The sequence below is a fragment of the Pezoporus flaviventris genome, unplaced genomic scaffold (assembly GCF_033815535.1).
Source record: "Pezoporus flaviventris isolate CSIRO_AGI_PZ_B2104156 unplaced genomic scaffold, CSIRO_AGI_Pfla_v1 ptg000045l, whole genome shotgun sequence".
In the NCBI taxonomy this organism is placed as follows: domain Eukaryota; kingdom Metazoa; phylum Chordata; class Aves; order Psittaciformes; family Psittacidae; genus Pezoporus; species Pezoporus flaviventris.
This window is the reverse complement of record NW_026892593.1, coordinates 20139055-20166548: the sequence shown is the minus strand read 5'-3', so window position 1 is coordinate 20166548 and position 27494 is coordinate 20139055. Positions and strand designations below refer to the sequence as shown.

Genomic DNA, 27494 nt, shown 5'->3' with positions numbered 1-27494 from the left:
CGAAAATACTATCTCTGCTTTCTGCCTTTACAGTGTCTAGAGCTCTATCATTTCTCGTTTCACTGACATAAGAACAAAAGTCTGTCTGGACTGGGGGAGATCAAAGACATGCTTAGTCTAGCATTCTGTTTCTGGCAAAAGCTGTGCAAGAAAGCATCATGAATCTGTGTAACAGGACAAGCATAAAGTGTGAGTCCCTAGGCAGACTAGAGATATTTCTGGTAACCCACAAGGTTAGGAAGACAAAACTGGAAGTAGAATATATATATTTATGTTTAATAAGCCACAGTGGACTTTTATGCCATGCAATTCTTTAGTAGAATTTTTAACCCGTTAATGCTTTTGTTATTCCCAATATCTTGCAGCAATGAGATGCCACAGACCATGTGTTGCTCAAGAAAGAATATTTGTTTTAAAATTTGACCTGATTACTTAACTTCATACCCTTAAATCTTTTCTTAAGAGAAAATAATGAATAATCCTTACTTCTTGACGTTTCCCATGTCCATGCCAATCTGTCATGCAGTGCCTAAATAAAGGTGAAATTCTTCCTATCATTCTTTTCTGGTCTTGTCACTACGAACATCCGAGTTTAGATAGTAAGAGCCCTAGGCTGATTATTTTTTTATAATGTGGATATGTCATAAGGAAGTCTTTACACTATTACTACCTAGGCCCTTAGCTCTCTGCTTTTCTCCTGGTCCATATATCCTCTTGCTCTGGCTGTACAATCCAGCCAGCTCTGTAAACACACCCATCTGTGGATCCCAGCTTTCTCAGACCCACCTCCCATTATCCTGATTCTTCTCATCTTTCCCTTTTTGCTTTCCAGCTTCCCTTAATGAAGCTAATACACTTTTGCTTCTCACAGAGAGCTGTGAAGTGCTGTTAGTAAATCACCTTTACTTTCCCACTAAGTCAATTCTGGGTTGGGAAACCATTCTTCAGCTGTAGTCAAAGGACCTAATTTAGTGGTTGCTGAAGCTTATTAGGTGACTTTTTGTCTTTAGGCTTAGTCTTACTAGCAAGGATCTTTAGAGAAAATCTTTCTCAGATGGCCTTTTTTCCTCCATGTAAGTTATAAGTGTTGAGGGATGAAGTTGTATTTTTTTTTTGTTCTGAACTATTAAATGACATATCTGTAAAAAATCTTTTGTAAAGGAAAAAAACATACATAAGTGGGAAAATTACTGTGTGAAATAGCTGAATAATACTGTGGTTTGTCCTTTCATCAAGTGCCATGATAGAGCTGCAGAGAAATGGCACATCGTAACAATAAGTCAGGGGTGGAATAAACAATTACCTAAAGCTAACACTATAAACTTGTGATAAATTACTGCACTGTTTTCTCTGTAATGTATTCTAGAGTCATTGTTTTGATTATGGGTATGTTTTTCTCTCATTATATGACTTACAATTTTTTCTATATACTGTAATTGGTGGAGAGTTCTGCCTGTGCTAGCAGGCAATACGGGAAATGGCTTCATTGCAAAGTATGCTTTTTCCAACCTTCTATGTGGAATCATTCAGTATTCTTGCAGACATCCTTGTTATTTAGATAACTCTGTATGTAAAGTTAAAGAGATTCTTATTTGTGTGTTAAAGAGTATTTTTGCATCCATGGATCACTATTTATAACCAAAAGTATTTGGACTTCATGAAGAAAATTCATCAAATATAGATCCAGTAAGAAGAATTAATGTACAAAAATGAACTGAGAGTACAGAACCTATATTGAAAGTTAGCACAGATTGATTAAATTGATTCAAGTGAAAACATCCTCAGCTATTTTCAAGGAGAGGCAATTACCTTAGGTCTTTTGAGGCTCTACTGACCCAGATTAAGAGAGCAACACCTCTGATGCATAGAGGAGAATCTGTAGAGGACATTCTTTGTTCCTTCAAAAAGCGTAATTTCTTTAAAGCAAAGGTTATGCTTTGGCTCCTCAGACATAAACCTTGCTTTCAGATATGATCCTGGTAACTTCATGTTCCTTGTAGTTTTGAAGGCTACAACTGGAAACCAGCAAAGTCCTTTGAAAATCTAGTCATACAAATCCTGTAAAGTCTGATGTATCAAAGCCCAAAATGTAAGCCTCAAAATTACACTGAATTACTTGTTAGCCCCAATTGTCTCTTATCTTCTGTCTCCTTGCCCCTTTGGTAAGTTCAAATCTCACCTACACCTCCAAAGGTGAGATACAGTTGCAGGTAAAATTGATGGATTTACAGTATTTAAGAAAAACCAGCATAGAAGTGGCTAATTAATGATATGCAATTAGCTGGCAATGAGAAATAATGATACACTTACTATCAATTTCAGTAGCAGAACAGGTAAACCACTATACCAGACACTTAAAAAGTGTTAATAAACATTCCACATTTCTAAACATCTTTTATAAATACCCTCTGAAACACCCACCCGCTTACCTACATTTACCCAGACCCTCTCTCACAGGCAGCACAGGTTACAAACATCCCCAACTCTCCTGGATGCAGTTTCCATTCTTGCGTGCACCTCTCCTTGGATAAGCGGGGGTTCCAACTCTGTGTGTGCCATTTCATGTGTACCCACATAGGACCTGTGCCCATCCCTTACACTAGTATTCCCTGCAGTGTAGGCAGAAGCTGTGATACTACTGGGCTGACTTCTGGCAGTGCCTGATCAGGTTTTCACTGCTACTGTTTCCACCCCAAAGTCCCCCCCTGCAAGTTTTCATGCTGCTTTTATATAATTTCTGAAGCTGACTCCTCTCTTGTTTCAAAAGTCACTTTATAAATTCCTGGTTACTGTTTAACCTTGCTGATGATCACCTTCCTCTTTGTCATGATAAGATTGGGTCAAACATCCTCCCTGTCATGGTTTAAACCCAGCCAGACAGCTCGTTCACTCACTTCCCCTCCTTCTTGCCCTCCCCCTACTCCCAGAGGGATGGAGAGGAGAATCTGAAAGAATGCAGCTCCCACGGGTTGAGATAAGAACAGTTTAGTAACTAAGGTATAACACAAATCACTACTGCTACCACCAATAAGAATAATGATAAAGGAAATAACAAGGGAAGAGAATACAACACCTCACCACCAGCCAACGGATAACTCGCCCCCCCCCCCCCCAGCCTGACCAAGCACCGACCAATACCTCCTCCAACCCTGCAGTCCTCCCCTTCTGGGTAACTCTCAGTTACATCCTGGGCATGACGTGCTGTGGTATGGAATACCTCTTTGGTCAGTTTGGGTCAGGTGTCCTGGCTTTGCTTCCTCCCGGCCTCCTCTTCTCCCTGACAGAGCATGAAGCTCACAAAGTCCTTGGCCAAACCAAAACATCAGTGTTATCAGCTCTGTTCCCAGGCCGAAAGTCAAAACACAACGCTGCACCAGCTACCAAGAAGGAGAAAAATGACTGCTACTGCTGAACCCAGGACGCTCCCAGGCACACAGGTTTTGTTGTCCATGGGGAGGCTGTGTGAACACTCTTGCGGCATATTTCCTACCTGTCGTCAGTGTCTCATTTAGATTCCCTGTACAACCACTGGAGGAACAGAGCAGTTTTAAATTGCAATTAATGTCACCTTTTTGAGGTGTCTGCCTTAGGATGGCATAAATCATGCTCTTCAAGTGTCTGTGTTCTGCACAGAGGTATATAAAGAACCTAGACATTTAGCTCTCTGTCGTGGTTTAAGCCCAGGCCGTAAATCAGAACCATGCAGCCCTCTTGCTCACTCCCCCCCTTTCTTCCCTTGCCCCCGCTCCCGGAGGGACGGGAAGGAGAAGGGAAAGAATGTAACTCCCACGGGTTGAGGTAAGAACAGCCCAGTAACTAAGGTATAACACAGACCACTGCTGCTACCACCAATAATAATGATAAGGGAAATAACAACGGAAGGGAATACAATACCACCTGTCGATACCCAGCACGACCAAGCAGGGAACCAGCCCTTCTGGGTAACTCCCAGTTACATCCTGGGCATGAAGTGCTGTGGTATGGAATACCTCTTTGGCTAGTTTGGGTCAGGTGTCCTGTCTCTGCTTCCTCCCGGCTTCCCTTCCTCCATGGCAGACCATGAGACTCAGAAAGTCCTTGGTCAGAGCAAACATTACTGAGCAGTAACTAAAAACATTGGTGTTATCAGCGCTGTTCCCAGGCTGAAAGTCAAAAACACAGCGCTGCACCAGCTACTAAGAAGGAGAAAAATGACTGCTACAGCTGAACCCAGGGCATTCTCATATACGTATAAGCAATGTAGTCTTATGTGGTGGGATTCCTCCACGGATTTTGACACCTGGGTGAATTGTCTTCATGTGAGTTGTGCCTGCAACAGTGAACAGAAAGCTAATCAATGCAGTCAGTGAAGGTAGTTTTTTTTTAAAGTGCCTTTCCTAACGTTAGTTGAAGAAAATATTTATTGTCTCATCAGGAGGCAAGAATATGCTAGGACTGAGATAGAAGGTAATCTCAGAAAGATCCCTACAGTTTGGTTTTATACTCTTTCTCAGGGCAATCCCCAGTTTGCTGCTCCAGCATCTCTCCTAAGAAATTCATTTGCAGAAAAATTGCCAGAGGAAAATTCTCTCAAGGGAGTTACTACAGTCACTACAGCATTCAGCCCTGCAGGTGCCATGCTCTTCCACTCTTCTTGAGTCTTCATGACTCTGTGCATGAAGCTTTCAAATCAGAATTCTTTTTTCAATTAAATTGCATTTTTTTTCAGTGTGTCAGGCCTTACACTGGTGGTTCAGTGTATTTTTGAGGAGCCAAAGAGATCCATGTTTCTGAGATCATAAACCTTACTTTAATGACTGCAGACTGTAGAAGGTGGATGCCAAAGCAGGTAGAGAAAAAGCATTGTAAAATTAACATTGATTAGTGGCTTATCCTAAAGCAGAAGTAGTTATCAGTGAGCAAAAGGTCAGTGAGTTAAAATTAATCTCAAGAATATTCCTAGTTCAGTCTGCCTTTACAGAAAATGTGTGCTCGACCTATGTAACTTGGCTGCATTTACACGCTTCTTTCAGGAATTACATAAATACGTGGAATGTACCTCCAACTATATGCATTCAGCATGTGGATGAACATCTTTCAGCTCCTGAGAAGTCTTGCAATTCTGTATACAATGGTGTCATTGTACATAATATATGTGCATATCAACATTAAGTTTTACGGCCTACTAAAATTTAATCCCTCTGTTTAAAAATTTGCCAACCAGAGGTCAGCTTTCTCCCAGACTGAGAACAAAAAAACTGCCAACAGTTTTTCCAATTCTGTCTTCTTTCTACCATTCAATGCTGCTTTTAATCATGATCGATCAATGAGATTTATCCCATGAGATTGCATCTTGCTGGATAGGTAGTCTGTTTCTTCTGAAGGTGAGAGAACTAGTGTCAATAGTGATAATCTGAAGAAATCTTCAGTTCAGTGACTTTTGTATACTGCAGTTGAACATAGATATTTATATAACTTTGTTGGGCACACTCAGAAGAACCGGAGGTTGTTGCAGGCTTTCAGACTTTGTCACCCCTAATCCATATAGTTTACATTTTCCTCACCAGTTACTGAGAATCCTGTTGGATCTGTAGCAGTCAAAACTAACTTGAACTTGTTTAAATAGCATTTTTTTTCATGAATTGGAATTTAACTTGAAGTATTCATCTCTTGTCTCCACTGGTCCTGAACCAGCCTGACTAAATATTTATTTTCAGTCATTAGCTTAGAATAAACATTGTCCTAAAACCTGATATCCCCTAATGAGAACCTGTTGAGCAATGTTTCTTTTCTAGTCTGGCTAAGGAGGGCTGTAGCTAAAAGACAGTTCCTTGGTGAAGCCAGTTTTATTTTAATGCCTGTTGTGTTGGAAACAGTTGGCTATTATGGCCAACAGCTCACTAGGGGTGCAAACAGGGCAAATCAGCTTGTCTAGTTCTTGCTAGAAAATATATGCATTGCCTATCCTTTTTGTTCAGGTGCTTAAGAATTTATTTACAGTGAGGAGAAAATGAATAATGGGGCTTTTTCTGTCCCTCTTGCCCTTCCTTCCAATAATCCCCATTTCTCCTTATAAAATTCTGTAACTTTTTGTGTTCCACATTTTTTCACTTAGCCCCTCAATGCCTACTGCACATCTAGGAAAACAGAGAAAAGGTACAAGCCAGTTTAACAGGAATATGTATGGTATACAGGATCTGGCAGAGATGCTGAAAATAGTTGTTAAAGTCAGCTGAAGAACCACCATGTAGTTCCCCCTTGGTGAAATGAGTCTTCATTTTATTTTTTTAATGTCAAATGAGCAGTTTAATTAACTGGTTTTTGCCTGAAACAGGAACTGAAATGAGACAGTTTAACTTGGAGATTAATCTAAATCAGAAGTGATTTGGAAAGCATGTAGCTTTTTGTTCTTAATTGTTATACTGCTCTATGGGAGAAACACAGCTTTGATGATCTTAGACTTTGAGAAACACAGACCCCCTTTCAGCCTGTTGTGCCAGGCAAATGAAGCATGACCTGAGGATTTGGATAATCTCTTTATAAATAGCAGTTCCGGGGCACTTTTGCCCTAGAGACTCATGGAATAGCAGTACATGTGGAAAACTTTCTGTGGTATAAAAATACAGTGTGATGTCATTCAAGATTTCCACATCATGTGAATATCCAAAGGGCAGAGTTGGGGCTACATGTGCAACCTTCACTTTGCATCTTCCTGGCAGTCCGAGGTTTAATTTTATGACTTTAGTCATGTATACTGTTGTAAATTTTTTCCTATTAGCATTTCAAATAGTTTTATCAGAAAGAGGGGAAAAAGTCCCAGGCACTGCAAACCTTCAGTCCAGGTATGTGCATGGGGGACTTTAATTCAGTAAAGCTTGGAAAGGGAACCACTTGTTAGGATGAAAACAGAGGTGATAAGAACAGGAAAACAGGCAGACCAACTTCCTACCGTCCAGTTATTTACCAGTACAACAGTATGAAGTTACTGGAACTGAAGAGAGCAGAAAGCAAAGGAGGATCACTGTTAGTGCATATTTGAGCATTTCCTGTGGCTGGCTGTAGGCAATAATACAGGATTTTTTGAAAAGGAAAAAGTACTTATTACATTTAACTGCAATACGCTGCTTGAAGAAACTGAAAACTGTTTATCCATGCCAGTGCAGACCAGTGTGCTTGGCAGTATTCGTGTTCACAAGGGGAGGCTCCAGCACTGTCTAGAAAATTCTGTGGACTAGACTGCACAGAAGTATAGTGTAAGATCTGGTATCAGCATAGCAAATACATCATAACACATCACCAGTAACTAGCTGTGTATCCCTGAGATCTCTACTGGGTCCATTCATGTTCAATCTATTTGTTAAATATTTGGATGATGGGGCAGAGTGTACCCTCTAATGACACAAAGCTAGGAGGAGTGGCTGGTACATCAGAGAGTCATGCTGCCATCCAGAGCGACCTCACCAGGCTGGAGAAATGGTCCAACAGGAACCTCATGAAGTTTAACAAGCGGGAGCGTAAAGTTCAGTACCTGAGAAGGAACAGCCCCAGGCACCGGTACCTGCTGGAGACCAATATTCTGGAGAGCAGCTATGTGGAAAAGGGCTTAGGGGTCCTGGTGGACACCAGGTTGACCAGCAGTCTGCCCCTGTGGCATACCTGGAGTACTGTGTCCAGTTCTGGACTCTCCAGTGCAAAAGCGATGTGCAGAGAGCCCAGAGGAGAGCCACTAAGATGATTAAGGTACTGGAACATTTCTTACATGAGGAAAGGTTGGAGAAGTTTCACAGGTGCTCAAGGAGGTCTCGCCAATATTTATGAAGGGAGGCCGTAAAGAAGGGCACAAACTAAAACAGATGAGATGCCTTCTGAACATCAGGAAATGCTTTTTCACTCTGAGAGTAACTGAGCACTGGCACAGGTTGCCCAGAGAGGTTGTGGAGTCTTCATCCTTGGACATATTCAAAAGATGTCTGGATGCAGTCCTGGGCAAAGTGCTGTAGATGACCCAGCTTAATCAGGGGGAAGGTCAAAATGACCTCCAGAGGGCCCTTCTGACCTCAATCCTTCGGCCCTTCTGACCTCAATCCTTCTGTGGTTCTGTAATTCTGTCATCATGCTTTAGAGCCAAAATACCACATTAAACCTTGTGGACTTGCTAAAGGCAAGGCTTGGTTAACTCATCTGCTGTGGCTTCTTGTTCATGACTGTAGTAGTCAAAGGCAGCTGGAGAGATGACAACTATATCAGACTCCAGTGGGGCGTCTACTGAAGCTGCATGCTTCCACCATGTTATCCCAGTGGAACATGTGTAAGTACGTGATAGAAAATATACAATGACATTTCTAAGTCCATTAAGTAGGGAAATTATTGGAAATAATCAGATATTTTTCTTTTCTGAATGTCAATACAGAACATATTCAATGTGTATTTTTTTGTGCTTTATCTTTGGAGATAGTACTTTTTACTATAAAAATGTATCTTTTTCATAATATAGTACCAACCAAATTATCTAATAGTTTTACATACTTGATACACTAATTGTGTTATGTGCTATGTAATAACTATAATGGAAATATGATTTAAAGGCAGCCCCTTTTTTAGCACAAAGGGCTTTGATGCAACAAAACCTGGCAGTGTCCCACTCTTCACTGGAGCTCTGTGTTGCTCCTGTCATTTTCTTAAGTCTTATCTGAAGTGGCGAGGTGGGTGAATTCACATAAGTGATGAAAACAGCTGAGGACAGTGTTGTGCAGGCCAGTGATTATGCCACTGGGAAGATTCACAAGTCCAGAAACCTCAGGATGTGCAAGAGTTCAGTCAAAACACAGGCTGCAGTGACTGGTTTTGTTCAACATCTTTCTTCTGTATTCTATTTAAAGCTTGTTAACCTGGAGTAAGGGTTTGTTGTCAAGGTCAAGTGGGATAGCCCTTGGCATGGTATGTTAACAGGAAAAAATGCTTTTGCTTTGAGTGTGCTATTACCTGCTGCTGAAGAAATGTCTGTGGTTTCCGTTGCCTAGAACCAGTGAGAGCAAAAGGTTTTATCAAAGTCAGCTTAGTCTGTGAGCAAAGTCTGAGTCTGTGAGTATTTTTTAAATCCATTAATACAGAGTTTCTTTGTGATCTGCTTATTTTTATACAAGGAGTCATTCTGTATTAGTATGCAGTGTGGAGCTTTTCATGCCACTCTACTCTTCAAATGAATAAGATCTGAAGCTGACATTCTGAAGCAATTTTTACTTCTACTAGCCTTTCAATGCATGATTTACTGTAAATGTTCAAAAATACATGTAATCTTTTTTATAGCTGCAAAAGTTTTTCGAGATATTCTTCAGAAGCAGTTCTCCCCAACAAGCCTTCAACAACATGAAGGAAGCTATAAGCAAACTTCTACTTATGACTGAGGTCTTCAGTGAATCGTCTGCCTCAGGACCAAATTCTTTCAATCAGTAAGTGACTTGCAGTGGTCATTGGTATGCTATTGTCAAAATATCTCCTTAGAACAGAATAAAAATTGTAAAGGACTCTTAAAATGAGATACTCACCTCTATTTCATACTTCCTTTTAAAGTGACAACATGCTGCATATAGGAGTAAAACTCTTCAACATCCACAGTGCTTATACTTTGTGAAAGGTTATGATGGATACTTAGGACCAGATACTGTGTCCTGATTAAGTGTTTCAGGCAGCACAAATGAACAGAAATCTCTCACAATTGGGCTAGTTCTAACAGATATAAAGCTGTATTTCCCTTCAATGAGCTTTTTGTCTTCTGTCAAATATTTAATGTTAGAGTAGTCCAGACGGTTCAGAGCTGGCTGTGGGCTGGCAAGCTGAACAAGAGACACTGTAGGATCTTTTATGAAATATACAGCTGTAAATATACCTAGTCAGCAACAGTCACATTTGTGTGAGTTTTAAATCATTGTAATAATTTCTATTAGAGTGTTAAAGTTCTTACACATAAATCAACTTTATGTAATATTTGTATTAAAATTAGTATTTGTTATATACATATATGTTATGTCACATTCCTGACATTTTAGCGATAAATGTGAAATAAGTCACTATTAATTAAATTTATATAGTTTATAAAGCTGTTTGAGAACCCAGGTGTTTTAGTAGCAATAATATAAAGCTCATTATTTGACTTATGCAAGTTGGAAATAAAGCTTACATTGTGAGTGGAGAGGGCAGCAAGGAGGGAAGCAGTGTAACAGGGATGGAGCTAGTTTGACAGTGGCCCAGTATTTTTTGACAATGGGATGGATATCTCTGGTTTGTGTAGACCAAGACTTGCTTAGAGCTCCTGTCCCATGCCTTCAAACAACCCCGTAGCTGCTGCCAGTTCTTTGGCTTCAGTGAGTCAGAGAGTTTCACCAGCTATTGCCCTCCAGATGTCTTCAGAACTTTTGCAGGAGCTGATTCTCATCAAAAGGCATTTTCTCCTCCCATGTATTTCACCTCCCTCACTGCTTTAAAAGTCAACCGCATGTAAATACACTTTAATATAGCACTGTTTTCATTGGCTCACAGTCTGACTCCATCTATCTTTAATACTGCTGTCTTTTCTTAGAAATTTTATTTAGTCTGTATTACATGCTGTCTCTTGACCTGTGTGTGTATGTTCTTGTGTGTGCTGTCTGGACCTGTGTGTGTTTGTCGTAGCATATATAGGGCCATGGTTTAGTGGTGGACTTGGCAGTGTTAAGTTACCATTTGAACTTGATGATCTGAAAGGTTTATTCCAGCTTAAATGATTATATGAGTCTCAATTTTATGAGTACCTATTTCAGTGAATCTGATTCCCATTATATTGTATTTCAGATGCAGCCAATGTTTTCAAATGCTAACCTTTGACATTGGATTTGGCACCTCCATATACCCAGTTGTTCTCAAGGTGAGAAAATTACACAAGTTATTTCTTGACCCAAAAAACTTACATCAAAAAGAACCAGCAGGGAACCCTCTTTGATAGGTACCCTCAAATTTCTGAGAAATGTACAAATACATCAATATTAATTTTGCCTAAAAGTGGGGTTCCTGTGATGAAGTTTGGCACACCACTAAAGCTTCCACTTTAGCTTTAAAAGACTATCACCCCAACTATCAGTGAAACAAAATCCACAGGAAGCATTGCATGAAGGTAGAGTCAAGTATAAACTGTGCCAGAACAGACACGAAGGGAGAAAGTTAAAATACCACAACTGGCTTTTAATAAAAATTGAAATTCTCCATGAATTGAACTGTACTTCTCCAGCTCATGACCTGCTTTGACCTCCACCATGCTGCCTTCTTTCTGCATGGTCCTCAGGGCCCTCAAAACCAGAGAAATATGACCTGGGCACAAACTCCCTGTGCCCGTTTTGTACCACTCCTACCTCAGAACAGCTGGAGTGGAAACAATAGTTGTACTGCTTTCCAGCTGCTTCTCATTGCCCCTGTATATACACACAAATATGTATAGACCTAGGTGCATAAAATCTTTGTTCATATTTATGATACACAAAGAAAAAAAAAAACAGTCAATATCCTAGGAAATACAAGAGAACATTTTAAAAATGTATCCTCAGTAAAAATCTGTTGAGGTTTCTAGTAACAAGAGTGCAGTCAGTCTCTCCATCCTTCACAAAAACAAAGATCCTTGAAACACAATGAAAAGATGCATATATGAAAGAAAATTTGCACAAGTTAAAAAAAAATCCATGAAGACAATATCCTTAATTAGTCTGACAAGACCTGTTTAGCTAGTATAAGAAACGTGACGTGTTATTAACTGTTTAACAGGCTGTAAAAAAAATTCTGCCAGGAGTTGCTTAAAAAACTAAACATAGCACATAATGTTTACCTGCCTGTATAGCAGTCTCAACCATCAATCAGTTGAACAGTTTCTTATGAAAACACAAATTACTCTAAAAAATCCCAGCTGATAATTACTATGATTTTTGACTTTGAATAATATCTTTTGGAAGCCATATTATGCACACAGCCCATGCAGCTTGAAGTTACATGGTTTTATGTTTTTATGTTAAAATACTAATTTATTTGTATTTTATGAACATGAGTTTATTCATTGTGTTTATGTATTGTTGTAAAACTTATACTTTCATCTTTCACAAGTCCTAAATACCAGAGTTGTGCAAGAGTTGTCAGTATAAACTGATATTTTTATTTTTAATTAAATTTCAAATCAAGCACATGAAAAAAACCTTTCACGTGAGTATGCAATATTACACTCTATCCACTGGAGGTCAGCAAACATTGTGGTGTGTAGTTCTGATGGAAAATGTGGTACAGAATTTTAGATTATAATCCTGTCTGTTTTATTAATATTATGACCTGCTTTTTAAATAAATAATTACAGTTTGGTATATGTGGTTATGAGAAGACTGGACTTGATGTTCAGACTGTAAATTCTTACCTTGTTTTCCAACAGGTGCATGAAAACTTTGACTTTCAAGATGAGGATGAATCAAAAATTCAGGACCAAACTTTGAAAGAATTGCTTTTTGAAGATACTTTTAATTTTCTCCTGTCTAACGAATCCTCGACAACCAGTTTCATAGAAGCTTTACAAAAAATATATGCATCAGCTGTGAGTAAGGTAGTTCATTCCACCTTTTGCTTATTATTAACTGTTTGAAAATATTTAATTCTAGATTGTATGCCTGTCTGAAATTTTGGTGCAAACTTATAGAATGAAGGATTTATTTAATCAAATGCAGGTTTTATTTAATCAAAACCTGTTACTGAATTTTGGGGAATAAAACAGTAATTATATTGAACAATCACATTTTGTTTTAATAAAAAATTGTCTCTCAAATTATATCATTCCCCAACGTACAGGATTTTAAGGATAGATTTTAACCTTTAACAAAGTAATTTCTCCACCATTTTTAGATGGTCTTTTTAAATACACGCGTTTGTGTCGTTTCATAATCTGAGAAATAACTAACTCAGACAAGGAGATTCATGATCATCAGAATTCACTTATTTTCTACAACTCTGTGTCTTCCTCTGAATGAAAGTTCCAGTTACTTTTTTTTTTTTGCGTTTATAAGATCTGCATAAAGTTTACATTACGATTTCTAACAGGTGGGGATCTCCTGTAGTAGCATTTATTTCAGTCTGGTCACTTTTAAGGATGCATTTCTGAGGAACCACCTGCTTGCAAGACTTACAAGGACGAAATTAGCCATGCAACTTCTGCCTCTCAGACAGGTGTGGCTAAAACAGGATCATGGGTGCTAAATTAACGGCAGGATAAAGTAGGAAGCTGCAGACACGGGCACATATATGATATGATAACCTAAATCTACATTCCATAGGAGACCAGACCACATTTCAGTGTCTACTTCATTGTCTATACTTTATGCAGTCTCTTCTCATGGTAGTTTCTAAGGGTACTTTTCTACACAAAGCTAATGCACAGTCTGCTTTACTCCATACAAAGAAATGGGAAGAGCTATCAAAGAGCTGCCTTGACATGACTTTGGATGAGGTTAGGGCAAGTTGAGAGCTGCTATAGCCTGTTCCTTTGATCACCAAAAAGATTGGGGTCTAAAGAAAGCATGTTGCTTTCCATGTGATTTGACCAGAATATGCTGCCCTTTCCTTCATAGGATGGAACTTACCACAGAGAAGATGAGCAATGTTTGTCTTTAGAAGAGATAAATTCAATGATAACTTTCATAAAGGAGCTGAAGAGTCTTGGACAATTTGAGCTGGTAAAATGACAGGGTTTTGTTGTATTGGATATGTATTTTTTTTGTAAATCTCTTAATATTTCTCTTTCATCGCCATTCTTTGCTGTCTCTGGCACATATATTAGGCTGGATGGATAGGAAAGGATATAGAATTTATACTGATTTTATTTTGGAGGATTTTTGGAATTTAAATTAAAATAAATAAAACTGATAATTTGACTTCAGGATTCCTTGGAAAGGACAGCTAAAGCAGAAACAGAGACCAGAAAATAGAATGAAAGGTAAAGGATGAGCATTATGTAAATTACTAATGAGCTGGTAAGAAAATAGAATGGTAATGCAGCAAAGTGGTTGTGAGTGGAAGAACTGGAGACAATACAGCACTGAGATCGTGACCAGATAATAGATATAGATGAAAGAGTGACAAAAAAAAAAGTGTAATACATCATCTTCTTCACACTTCAAGAGAGTTTCATTTTGGTGAAGAATAGAGGTAGAGGAGTAACTGTCAGTGTCTCTGAATAGGTATGGCAGTTAATGGGGGAAATGAGTATTAGGGAAATAATAACCTGCAACTGGATCTATTGTTCAGAAAGTCTGCATAATATCAGGATTTCTTCTAGACCTCCTGGATGAGTATCAGGGTTGGAGACAGGTTGGACAGGCAAAGGAGTAAGACCTCCGTGTCAGTACTAGTAATCCTGATTTGCAAGGCTGAGCAAGACAATTACTTTCTACACATGTGGAGAGAGCATTAATGTATAATATATTAATATCTGCATACTCTATACACTGTCATCTGGTGATTTCTCTCTTCTTTGCATTTTACAAATATTATAATATGTAGTCTCTAATCAGTGTCTCTCTTCTCAGCTTTTCCCTTCTGCTGCACCCCAGATTCAAACTTTACTGCGTGACCTCTATCACATGGTGGACCCAATGAGACAACTTGGTTCAGTCCTGACTGTGCATTGGTTGCTTTCCAGTTTACTTGAACAATTCCAGTCCATGACTAAAGAGGCACAAATGAATCCTTCAGAATGGTAAGATAGCTATAATATGAAATGTTGAGGGTAGTTTCTCAAATTATATTAACTGCAACAGATCCAGTGAGCATCATAAAACTTAATACTTCAGTAGATGTAGTGGATTTACAACACTTGAGATGAAGGTCCATCATCCCATTGTGGAGCAATGCCAGCCATTCTGGCATTAGAGATGTAGTTAGGTTTTTACATAGGACAGGTTTTTTTTCTTTGGTTCTGTTTCTAGTACATGTATGTCATACTTCTTTACTAACTACAATTGTATCTGATTTTGCAAACAACGGCTTGGGAGCAGAGGCTCATTAGACAATGTGTATGCTTCATTCCAGTAAGTCTAAAGTTAAATGTGTAAATGACATTATTTTGTATGTTTTGCTTGGAGAACACCATAGTGACTACATAAGGCATCTGTAAGATTTCTTAAATTTTGATTTTGTTCCTCATTAAATTGGGTGTGGCTTTTGGCAAGTCAGTAATCAGCTGCATCTTTGTTTGCTTAGCTATAAAGTGGAGCTTATACATTACCACCATGCTGGGTAACTGTTTATTGGTGTTTTCAACATACATAGTTCCATGAATGTGCTAAGTATTATTGTTGCTACTGCCAACCACTCCATGAAAACTAACTCAAAGATGCAGCTGTTTGCATTCATGTGTAAGCCCTTGCCCTTTTGCCAAAATATTTAGGTTTGCATATCAAAGCATACCAGCCTTTAGCAGCTTTCTGTTCTAATCTAAGCAGTGCCACTCTCTCACTTTGAGCAAGGCCCTGGGCCTCTTTTGTTTTTCTTCAAGCTGAACATTATGGTGTATGTATAAATATGTAGAAGTACCATGACCTTTCCCCAGGGCATAGGCCAATCTGCTTCTTTGCACTGTATTTTTCTGCAATGGCTAAGCTAATAATGCCATTCTGTCCATTCAGTGTGTAAAAGAACATTTGTTTTGACATTGCAAAATCATAATCTTCCACTCCTATAGCTACATGCATGTGATGGTGAAGCATATGTCAGATGTGCATGTAATTATACTTAATTACAAGAAAGAGCTTAGTAGAGTTTACTCCCCAAATAGTTCAGGTAAGCATTCTCTCCAAGCTTTGATGAATCTTTTTTTTGAGATTCCCAGATTTGATGAGTTTTTATATCAGAACAATTTTCCTGAATTTCTTCGGTTAGGGTCAGGTTGTTTTGTTGATGCATTTAACAGTTCCTATTTCTCTGATTATGCAAACTTGTTATTTCCATTTACAAAATTCAGTGATTTTTCACAGCTGACTGTCCAACCAGACAAGACACTTATGGGAAAAATAATGACTTCTGACTTTGGTCTTGTGCAGTTATTCTGTTCACTGATCATGAGTACACAGGGTGAAGAAAGAATTTAAAGGTCTAGTTTTCTTAACCCGTTTCATCTACATGACTAGTATTGAAACCTTAAATGGTATTAGCGATCTCTCTGAATTCCTTTCACAGGAGAAGCAAGAAGAACTCTAGAAACTCATCTCAAACTATAATGAAATGGTTACATCCTAGGTGAGAATGACCATCTCAGATGTATTGGTATAACATAAAAAGTTCTTTAAATATGAGGGAGTGGTACTACCTAAGGTGCACTATGATCAGTTTTCTGCATTGTTTGTGGACTGTTTTTCAACTCTGCACAGTTTCAACTTGTGATATGACTAAGATCATTACTGTCTTTTAGAATAGGGCCTATGAAGTATTGCAGCAAGTATGTTTGGACAGCAGGGTAGCATGGTAGGATCAGATTACTGAGAAAAGCTAACCCCTCTGTATTTGCAGAAGACAGAAGCCTAAGCACATCAATAAAGTTGCAAATGCTTCAATGAAATCAACTGATATATTTGGGAAAGTGCTACTAGCCTCTTGTGTGTGGGGCCAAAATAGAAGCAGCAGCCTGGAAATTGAATTTGGGTTGGAAATACTTTCTTGGAGTTTAACGACGTCATCACCTGGGCAGTTTGAGGAACAAACATGGTTTGGCCTGTGGGGCAGAGGAAAACAACAGCAAGGAAGTCTGGATAAGATCTGCAATGGGAGAAATGAGAGACAGAGAAGGAGGAAAGTTGGGATTAAGTGCAAGGAAATCAATCCCATTCTTCAGTCTGCTCTTTTGTATTTCTTTGGAAGATCAGCACAAGATACTTCATTTGGTGAACTGTATGCCTAATGGAAACTCTGTAACTGAGGCCATGCAAACACTACAAAACAGAGAGCTCACATTGCTGGTTAATCAAATTGAAAAAAATTGCTAGTGATCATGTCTCACAAAATTACCTCCTGTGGCTTCTCATTTTCAAGAGACCTAGAAAACATTATCTAAAGAAATAAAATTCATAACTCTGCTGAATACTGAAATATCAATTTTTTTCTTTATGACCTATTAAGAATTGCACCATCCACAAGTAACACATGCACTGGAGACCACAAAAGTGACTACATTTTTTCCTTTTTTATCTACCTTTTGAAAAATCCCTGTGTAGATTCACAGGCATGTTGTCACCTAGGGTACCGAACATACAGTCATTAGTTTCATTAGCTCTAATAGGCAATGTGTATCTCTCTGCTTGATAGCTCCTCCAAGATAATAAATAAGAGGCCACTCATAAAGGTGAAGGTTCTTTCTCGGGTAACAGTGTATGAAGAAAAGGACTCTGCAGAGTCCAGGATCTCAGCCACTGCTTGCCTGAAGAAGAGCTTTTGTAACGGTATCGTCCCTCAGTCTGCTGACTACAAGGAGGTTGGACAAAGGAGTACTTGATGGTGATGATGATTAAAAAGCCCAGTTTTCAGCAGAGATAAATCATAGAACCATTTAGATTGGAAAAGACCTTTAAGATACTGAGTCCAGCAGTTAACCTAGCACTGCCAAGTCCACCACAAAACCATGGCCATAAGTGCCACATCTACTAATCTTTTAAATATCTCCAGGGATGGTGACTCAACCACTTCCCTGAGCAGCCTGTTCCAGTGCTTGACAACCCTTTTGGTGAATATTTTTTTCTTAATACCCAATCTAAACTTCCCCTGGTGCAACTTGAGACTGTTTCCTCTTGTACTATCACTTGTTACCTGGGAGAAGAGACCAGTACCCACCTTGCTACAACTTCCCCTCAGATATCTGTAGAGAGTGATGTCTCCTCTGAGCCTCCTTTTCTCCAGGTTAAAAAACCCCAGTTCCCTCAGCTGCTTCTCATAAAACTTGCTCTCCAGACCCTTCACCAGCTTCACTGCTCTTCTTTGAACATGCTTCAGGGCCTCAATGTCTTTCTTGTAGTGAGAGTCACTGAGCACAGGGTTTGAGGTGTGGCCTTACCTGCAGGGGGACAAGTTTCCTAGTCTTGCTGGCCACACTGTAATGTAAGTGTCTTTCTGTAAATATAGAATTCTGAGTATCTAGCTGTAATAACACTTCTAAATATTACAGTTCAATACCCTGCTGTAATTAGATAGAGCAGTTATATGGCTCTTAATGTTGCCTGATAATAATTGCAATCTCCTTACAAGTTGATATGTACAGGTCATGCGATTTTCCCAATGACTGGAAAAAGCCTAATATAACCCCCATTTTCAAGAAGGTGAAAATGGATGACCCAGGGAATTACAGACCAGTTAGTCTGGCAAAATCTTGGAGCAGATTGTCCTGGAAGGCATGTTAAGGCACATGAAAATCAACAAGGTGCTTGGTGACAGCCAGCATGGCTTCACTAAGGGGAAATCCTGCCTGACCAATTTGGTGGCCTTCTATGATGGGGCTACAGAACTGATGGACAGGTGTAGAGCAGTTGATGTCATCTACCTGGACTTGTGCAAAGTGTTCAACACTGTCCCACACGACATCCTTGTCTCTAAATTGGAGAGACATCAATTTGATGGATGGACCACTCGGTGGATAAAGAACTGGCTGGATGGCCGCACACAAAGAGTTGTGGTCAATGGCTCAATGTCCAGCTGGAGACCAGTAACGAGTGATATCCCTCAGGGATCGGTGTTGGGACCGGTCTTGTTCAACATCTTCGTCGCTGACATGGACAGTGGGATTGAGTGCGCCCTCAGCAAGTTTGCCGATGACACCAAGCTGTGTGGTTCAGTTCATACGCTGGAGGGAAGGAATGCCATCCAGAGGGACCTGGACACGCTTGTGAGGTGGGCTGATGCCAACGTCATGAAGTTTAACCATGCCAAGTGCAAGGTCCTACACCTGGGTCGGAGCAATCCCAGGCACAGCTACAGGTTGGGCAGAGAAGAGATTCAGAGCAGCCCTGCAGAGAAGGACTTGGGGGTGTTGGTCGATGAGAAAATGAACATGAGCCAGCTTCAGTGTATCCTGGGCTGCATCAAAAGAAGCGTGACCAGCAGGTCAAAGGAGGTGATCCTGCCCCTCTATTCTGCTCTCGTGAGACCTCACCTGGAGTACTGTGTGCAGTTCTGGTGTCCTTGACATAAAAAGGACATGGAACTGTTGGAACAAGTCCAGAGGAGGGCCACAAGGATGATCAGGGGACTGGAGCACCTCCCGTATGAAGACAGGCTGAGAAAGTTGGGGCTGTTCAGCTTGGAGAAGAGAAGGCTGCATGGAGACCTCATAGCAGCCTTCCAGTATCTGAAGGGAGCCTGTAGGGATGCTGGGGAGGGACTCTTTATTAGGGACTGTAGTGGTAGGACAAGGGGTAATGCGTTAAAACTCAAAGAGGGGAAGTTTAGATTGGATATAAGGAAGAAGTTCTTTACTGTGAGTGGTGAGGCACTGGAACAGGTTGCCCAAACAGGTGTTAAACGCTCCACCCCTGGTGGTGTTCAAGGCCAGGTTGGACAGAGCCTTGGGTAGCATGGTTTAGTGTGAGGAGTCCCTGCCCATGGCAGGGGGGTTGGAACTAGATGGTCTTAAGGTCCTTTCTAACCCTAACTATTCTATGTTTCTATGATTGCTTTGGGATGCAGGACCTTCCAATGTGGTACGCACTGCTGCACTCCTGAGATGTCCTCTGCCTAAACCAAAGTCTGGCATTTCATAGAATTAAGACATCTTGTTTTCACCTTAAAAGAGGGTTTGGGACTGGGCAAGCAAAAAGGAACAGCAAGGAGAAAACATATTTGACAGGTTTTAGCCATTACCCCCTTGGCAAGCACAAAGAGGGGTGTAAAATGGCTTGTAACTTGGAAAAATACCCTCTTTAATAGCTTGTTAATTTTCTCCTTTGAAGTAGGTCATGAATGTGCATGAAATTAGGGTGGTGTCTAGATACTGTAAGTTCAAAATTACATTTTCATGCACACACAGAGACACAGAGACACAGCTGCTTCTTTCCTTATTGAGATAATGCAGAAATCTCTGTTTTATTATTGGACAGTTTACCTTTTACCATGGTTGACCTCACTGTTGCTTTCAGCAGCTCCTGTTGAAACATTAGTGATGGCTGATTACAGAACAATATTGCCATCTCATTCCTTGGCACAGTGACTTTCAAAATGCAAAATGTATGGGCAGTGGTATCCAGGAAGAAGCCGCTTTATGAGAACTTCTACACACTGAGAGGAAAACATGTGGAATCTTGAAGAAATACTAATGAACCTCTGAAAAGGTCTTATCAGCCAGAGGTCCAGTAGATGGATTGGAAAGAAGCCATTTTTTTTTCACTGAGGAATTATATTTATACACTGGATGCTGATCATGTGATTTGTTTTGAATTAGTAAACAAATTAAAACACATAGATGTTCAATTATATGAATTCATGCTAACATCGGTACAGGTATTCACCTTGACACAGGCCTTCCCTTCTGTTTAGTTCTTTTTGAACAAAGTTGAACTTTAAACTCAGATATATAAAAACCACCCCCATTCCAAACATTATACAAACAGTTAAGAGATATGGCTTGGGTTATTTTATTCTTGGCTATGTCCACTCTTTCTTCCCCTAGAAATTTGTGTTTTGTAATTTATTTCTGGTTTTCTTTTTCATGTGATATGCTACCATTTATTATGGAATGTGTGTTTTCTATCATTTGGGTAATATAGCTAATGCTGAGAAATGACTCCAGGAGGTTCAACTTTCCATTGAGAATGTTAAAATATTATGGGACCTGGGATGCCATATAGAAATTTTTGAAAAATGTTCTATGGTTTATGTTAATTGCATTCATATAGAAGTATGTTTGCTATTGGCAGGAATTCTTCTCAAGAAAATGCAAGTCCTAAGCAGAATGTTCCTTCTGATTTCAGGAAGAATCATGATGGTAAGGGATCAGAGTAAGGTCTGTTATATATGGTATGTTCTTCCTATTTGTGCTACTTCTGATAATGTATTTGATTTAGATTACATTGTGTTGCATTTTAGATGAAAGTTCTTGGCTTACTACATATAGAAGACCAGTTTCTTCCTTACTGGTGTAAATTACTCTGCTGAGCCTATGAGCAATGTTCAAGTCTAAAATGGAGAAAAGAATAAAAGAAATAAAAAGCGTGAAAGTACACTGTATTTTTTGTTATTAACACAATGAGAGTGCCTTCTCCGATAGGATTTTGAATCAGGCTCAGAGCAGAAAATTATTAATTGTTTCTGCTTCTATTTCAGCATTGCATTATTCCAGTAAGACTAAAGAAAGACAATGCAGTTATGGTAAGTCAGGGTCTTTCTAGACCACTAAGGGGGAAGAAGAGTGATTACTTGAACAAACTTCTTGGGGGAGGGGTTTCTGCATGAAAGGGGTGAATGCAATGCCTGTGGGCTGTTATATATATATATATATATATATAAAAGAAAAAAAAGGATTCTTAAGTAGCAAGAATGTTTATGAAACACTCAATAATTGTACTATTATGTTAAATAAGCCTCAAGCATAAAATTAAACATTGCTATGTGTGCATGTTAATGTGAGTATTCCATCATTCATTGATCCCTTGCCTCACTTCAATAGACTTTTGCCCCCTTATTTCCAAGAATTTTAGCATACATTTTTTTGTTGTGGAATGATCTTTAAACTTGTATGGAGTTTAATATCAGCCTTGTATAAGGTCAGTTTTCAGCTCAGTGGTGGAGTTTTAAAGAGCTGCTTAAGAGATGAAGACTTTTTCTAAAATACCTGCTTGTAGGAATATTTAAAGGGTATTTAAGGATGCTTAAAGCTTAGAAGTGTATTTGTCTTTGGTGGGAGCAATGTGTTCTTCTGCCTTCCTCACTGACACATGATCTGAGCGGTTGCTTTATAAATGCAAAACAACTGCAGAAAGACTTTTCTACCCATTGAGCCCTATTTCACCTCTGTTGCTCATCTCATGGTGCCTCCAGGAATTCCTCAGTGTCAGTCAGAGGCCAGAAATGCTCCTGGACAGGCTGACTGTCCTCACCATTCCAATTCCATGATATTTTATTTTGAAAATGCCACAATTAGTTGTATTTAGAAAATTCCTCCTATTTTTTAAGCTAGTAGTGAGACAACCTTTCTAGGAAAGGCATAGAGGATCTGGAGAACTCTTTATACTCACCTATAGAATTTTTTAAAATACCTTTTGTGCCAATTTATGAACCTCCATTCCCCTACAAGTCTAACCTTAATTCTGCTTTTCCACTGGAATAGCTTCCTTTACATTTTAATCCCTGCAAGAGAGTGCTGAAATTGCCCTGTTGCACTTCTCAAGGCAGATATTTCAAGGTAGAAAAGGCCCTCATAGAACTGCTTGCACCATTTATGCCCCTTCTAAGCTGTATTTTAAACCACAAGATTTTTTGGATGTTAAAGAGTTTCTTGGCTGGAAAGTACTGGCTGAAGTACTCAGCTTTAAACCTGTACTAGAGAATATATGTGAAAAGCAACTTTTGAATGTGTAATTATGCTGTAAATTGGAATCCAATAGGTTGGATTAAAATATTTGTCATAAGTCGGTAGCTAGCAAATAATTATTCTCATGAGTCATTTGGCAAAGACTACAAAATAAAGGATACATTTGAGCAAATAGGATTTGATTGTGGAGGTTTCATACACAGGGAAGGAGCTGGAATTTGTTGATTTAGGAATTTTAATAAAACTTTCTTCCAGCTGTACTGCAAATGACCCCATGGGTCTAGATATCTCCATGTGACTTGTTCTCATGAGCATTAGGAATATGTCTAAGTTATTTTGATTATTATTGGCAATTGAACATGTACATAAACCCTGTACACAGGCTGGTACCTAAGTAGGTTATGAATTTTGGCCTGACTCTTCAAGTTTCAGTTAACCAACTGGAGCCAAGATCTCCCAGACTTAATCCTTGCATTTTCAAAGCTTACTAAGACTTTGAGTTTTGTGACTTTGGCTGGAGTCATTGGGCACTGAATGATTAAAATCCCTCCAAGCTCTAAAAGCTTCTATGAAATGCCAATAGAAAATCCATTAAGAACTTGCAGCAGGATTATCAGTATCAGAATGACCAGGCATTAAAAATCTTGTCACTGTATATGTTATCAATCTGCCAGAAGCTGCGTGTTACTTAAGAATGTTCATACATTTCACAGTTTTTTCTTTGATGCCTTCTTGGAACAGATAAAGATACCCTATCTCATATCAGGCAGATCTTCACCAGTCCACAGCTGGACCTGAATCCTCAATTTAACCCAAAGATCAAAGAATACTATGCAGAAGTCCCATTTGACATGGTGACGGTGAAGATAGGAGCAGAACCTTCTAACTGTCAATGCAAAGTACATCTTGACGAGAAGAAAGGGCCAAGGTATGAGTGACAAAATATGAGTGTAAATGATAAAAGTGTCCTTAACCTTGGAAATACATCAAAATATTACAGAATTGTTTTATGTTTCCTTCATGAGCTTCATTGCCCTTCTCTAGACACACTCCGGCACCTCAGTGTCTTTCTTGTAGTGAGTGGCCCAGAACTTAACACGCTATTCAAGACACAGCCTCACCAGTACTGAGTGCAGGGGGCAGTCACTTCCCTAGTCCTGTTGGCTACACTACTTCTGGTACAAGACAGGATGCTATTGGCCTTTTTGGCCAACTGGGCACAAGCTGGCTCACATTCAGCTGGCTATTGACCAACACCCCCTGTCTTTTTCCAGCAGGCAGCTTTCTAACCACTCTTCCCTAAGCCTATATCATTGCATGGGGTTGTTGTGACCCAAGTGCAGGTTCTGGAACTGAGCCTTTTTGAAATTCATACAGTTGGCCTTGTCCCGTTGATCCATCCTGTCCAGATCCCTCTCTAGGGCCTTTCTACCCTTAAGCAGATCAACACACCTGCCCAACTTGATGTCATCTACAAACTTACTGAGGGTGCACTCGACCCACTCATCCAAATCATTGGTAAAGATATTAAACAGAGCTGGCCCCAGTACTGAGCCCTGGGGAACACCACTTATGACTGGCATCAAGTGGATTTAACTCCATTCACCACCAGTTTTGGAGCCTGGCCATCCAGCCAGATTTTTACCCAACAAAGAGTACACCCATCTAATCCATGCACAGACAGTTTCTCCAGGAGAATGCTCTAGGAAAGAATCAAAGGCTTTACTAAAGTCCAGATAAACAACTTCAATCGCCTTTCCCTCTTCTACTAAGTGGGTCAGCTTGTCATCAGCAATAGTGCCAATTTATCTGATCTTTTAGAACAGTATAAAGCTAGAAGACAGGGTAGAGAGCAAAGTCATCACTAAACATCAGATTTGAGCACTGAAACACAATCATCCATGATGTTTAATTGCTACTCTGATCCCTGGCACAGTTTTGTCTTTCCCAACCATCTCTCTCACAGACAGCATGTGCCAAGGACAATCCCAATAGGTATTTTGGGCATGACTTGGTTTTGGATGTTGGGAGGGACAAAGAGGGTTTATTTATCTGGGTCAGGTAACTCAGAACTAGACAACTGTCCTATTTACATGCTAGCCATTAGTGAGTGGATGAAAGGGAGAGAAGGGACAATAATGCACTTGGGAGGAAGAATCCTTAACCATTACAGAGCTAGCTTTGCTTCATGGCATGAAGGGCTTATGCAATGCACTGTGTTTTGACTGACTATGAAGCAGATGCTTTGACCTAGAATGTCTGCTATTAACCAGACTGGATGGTTGTTACTGATCTAATGCCTAATATGCTTTCTGTATTTTCTAAAGGAAATGAGTCTTGATTTATCAATTCAAAAGAAGCTCCCATAAAATTCTTCCACCCAGCTTTAGTGTTTTAATGTTAACTGCCTTGGCAGTCAATATGGATACATGTGAAAAAAAACTTACTTCCTTGTAGAAGGAAAATAGAATAGCAATATGTCATTTACATTGAAAAGTAAATATGCAGGTTCTGTGTCTTTCAGCATTTCTTATTTTCCTTCATTCACAGATTCCATGTCAGAATTGTTGAAATTGACATTGTTACCACTAAGTTTCACTACTGGTGTTCAGTTTTCCTGAAAGAAATGTAAATTGTGACAAATCTTATTTTACACTGTTTTTTATTAAAAATCATATGTATTTTGAAAGAAAAAGAAAATGTTAGAAATAGAAACCTCAAGGAGCAAGTAAATTTTCTCTGCCATATAAAAAGCAGTGTAAATCTTTTGTATCTTTAGTGTTCCACTCCTTTCCTGTTTTGCCTTCCAGCATTGCTAACTACCCCCTTGGCCTTGGATTGAACAAAGTCATTGTTCTTGTAACAGATGATTCGCAGCCCAGCCCTCAGGTTGTGAGCAGCTACAAAATCACAATATATCGAGAGGACCGCCCTAGTCTGCCTTTGTTTGATGACTACATGATGTGTGGGTTTGTGCAGGTATTGTCTCTATATTTTTTTGCTGTGCAAATTAATAGTGAATTTAACTGGTTTCTGTTCATCCAGTGGGATACATTAGCGTACATGGGCCAAAGTTGGTGTAGAGTAAGTTTCGGTGACATTAAAATCTGACTTCTAAATGCTATAAATTTATGAAATACAGCATTTACATAACATTCTGTATATAAAAAATAAATCTGGCGTAAATACCTTTAACAGTTACTATGTATTTGAGAGCTCCAGATTAATTAATCCTTACTTTGGTCAGCAAACCTTACTCATCAGAGAGCTGTTGTTTGCTTGTGAGAAAACAGTCCCCCTGTACCGTGCAGTGGGCAGAGTGCAGTTTTCCTAACTATCTATCTATGGCATTGGAGCCATCGAAATCCTTTTACCAGGAAAGTTATTTATTATGACAGTGTATTTATCAGTGTTCAAGACAAATGCTGCTAGATAATTTATGAATGAAATGTGTTTATTCTAGAAGACCAAAAAACAGTGGAAAAAAAACATTGATGATTCCTTAGGAAGGGATGATTGTTGCTTACATCACATTTATCCAAATATAAGTTTGGGAATGCAAATAAATGACTCCTAACAAATAACAGTCCTTAGGAAACAGTGGGACTCTTGGATGAAAAAATGGGAGCCGAATCTGAATTAGACACAGAATTGGAAGAAAGATAATGACAGAAAGGAACAGTGAAGCTTTCTGTTCATGAAACTATGGTGTCATTTTTTGCAAGACAGAAAACCTGGGACACACTGAAGCAGTGCTGTTTAGATTACAGAGTTTGAGCACTAAACTTTGGTACTTGATATGGTGGGCAAAGATAAGCCAGTTGACTCAAAGAGGGAAGTGACATGGTAAATCATAATCAAAGGCTTTTGTCTATGGAATTTTAGGCAGATTAAAAGGTTTGGTGAATTAAAAGGCAGATTAAATGTGCTCCTATTATTAGAGCATCAGGATGAATATATTTCATCACAATTAATTCTGCAACCCGGAAGTGGATTTTTAAAACCATAGTGTTGAAACTGTCATTCATGTTCATGTCAAATGTCTAATTTACCTTCTTTGTGAGGATCTTTGTGTATCAATACATCCTTCTTGTAAACTTTATGTCCCTACTCTGTTTTCTTTCTGTATACTACAAAAGAGGTTGGGAGACCAGGGCGGGAGAAGGCAGAGCATTTTATGTGTTGGGACAGATCAAGAGGCATTTTTTTTCTTTAGGAGAAATAAGAACTGGGGCTTTAAAACAGGAGCCAAAGAGATTATAAATGTTGATAGGAAATTGTATGTTGACAATAATTATCTCAACCTGCAAATCAGAACTGTCAGATAAAATGCATGTAGTAGTCATGGCCTACTGACTGCTGATCCGCATATCTGATTATGGTGCTGTCTAGCTATTCTCTTATACTAATCTTACAAAAGGTCAAGGACTGTCTTCTTGCTCTTTGTACTGGTTCAGCACCAGATGTAGTAGTTGCTACAGTAAAACAAAAATAAACAAATTAATACCTAAGATTTCATTTCAGGTATTTCAATTAGTATGAAAAGGAGAGCAACAATAGGTTGAGCTGGAGCTACATTACTAGGAGAACACAGTGCCTGGAAAGATGTGAGGAAAGTTCCTCTTGTTGCCTCATTTGGAGCATGTGTCTGGGCGTAGGAACAGGAATTCAACCTCATACATATCCTCCCACACTAGAGTTTACACTGTTGTTAATGTTTTATGATAGTATTTATGAGACTGAGTATGAATCTTTTGAAGCACTGCAAAGGCAAGGAGATCTAGAATGATAAAAATGAAAAGTGTTTTAGAAGTTTCTTTTGGTTGAGCTTAGTTTTCTGCCCATATGTGAATAACTGCTCCCTACTTAATATAATTGTTCAGAGCAAGGGAGGACTTCAGGAGTTTAGAGTAAAAATGAGATGAAAAGCATTCTTGTGGTATCTAATGAGGGCTGTGAA

At 39.2% G+C, this 27494-nt stretch overlaps 1 protein-coding gene across 4 annotated transcripts in view; it reads left to right on the top strand.

The window, feature by feature from the left end:
- The window catches only part of CPED1 (cadherin like and PC-esterase domain containing 1), a 153434-nt gene that overhangs the window by 55349 nt on the left and 70591 nt on the right, over positions 1-27494 (top strand). For 3 of the 4 annotated variants that reach the window (XM_061467626.1, XM_061467628.1, XM_061467630.1), the window contains exons 8-17: positions 9286-9428; positions 10807-10879; positions 12416-12583; positions 13602-13706; positions 14559-14728; positions 16207-16266; positions 20922-20989; positions 21328-21372; positions 23276-23462; positions 25345-25513. In XM_061467626.1, the coding sequence (XP_061323610.1) occupies positions 9286-9428; positions 10807-10879; positions 12416-12583; positions 13602-13706; positions 14559-14728; positions 16207-16266; positions 20922-20989; positions 21328-21372; positions 23276-23462; positions 25345-25513 (1188 nt within the window). The remainder of the gene's footprint in view (positions 1-9285; positions 9429-10806; positions 10880-12415; positions 12584-13601; positions 13707-14558; positions 14729-16206; positions 16267-20921; positions 20990-21327; positions 21373-23275; positions 23463-25344; positions 25514-27494) is intronic. The other variant, XM_061467629.1, reaches the window with a different exon arrangement.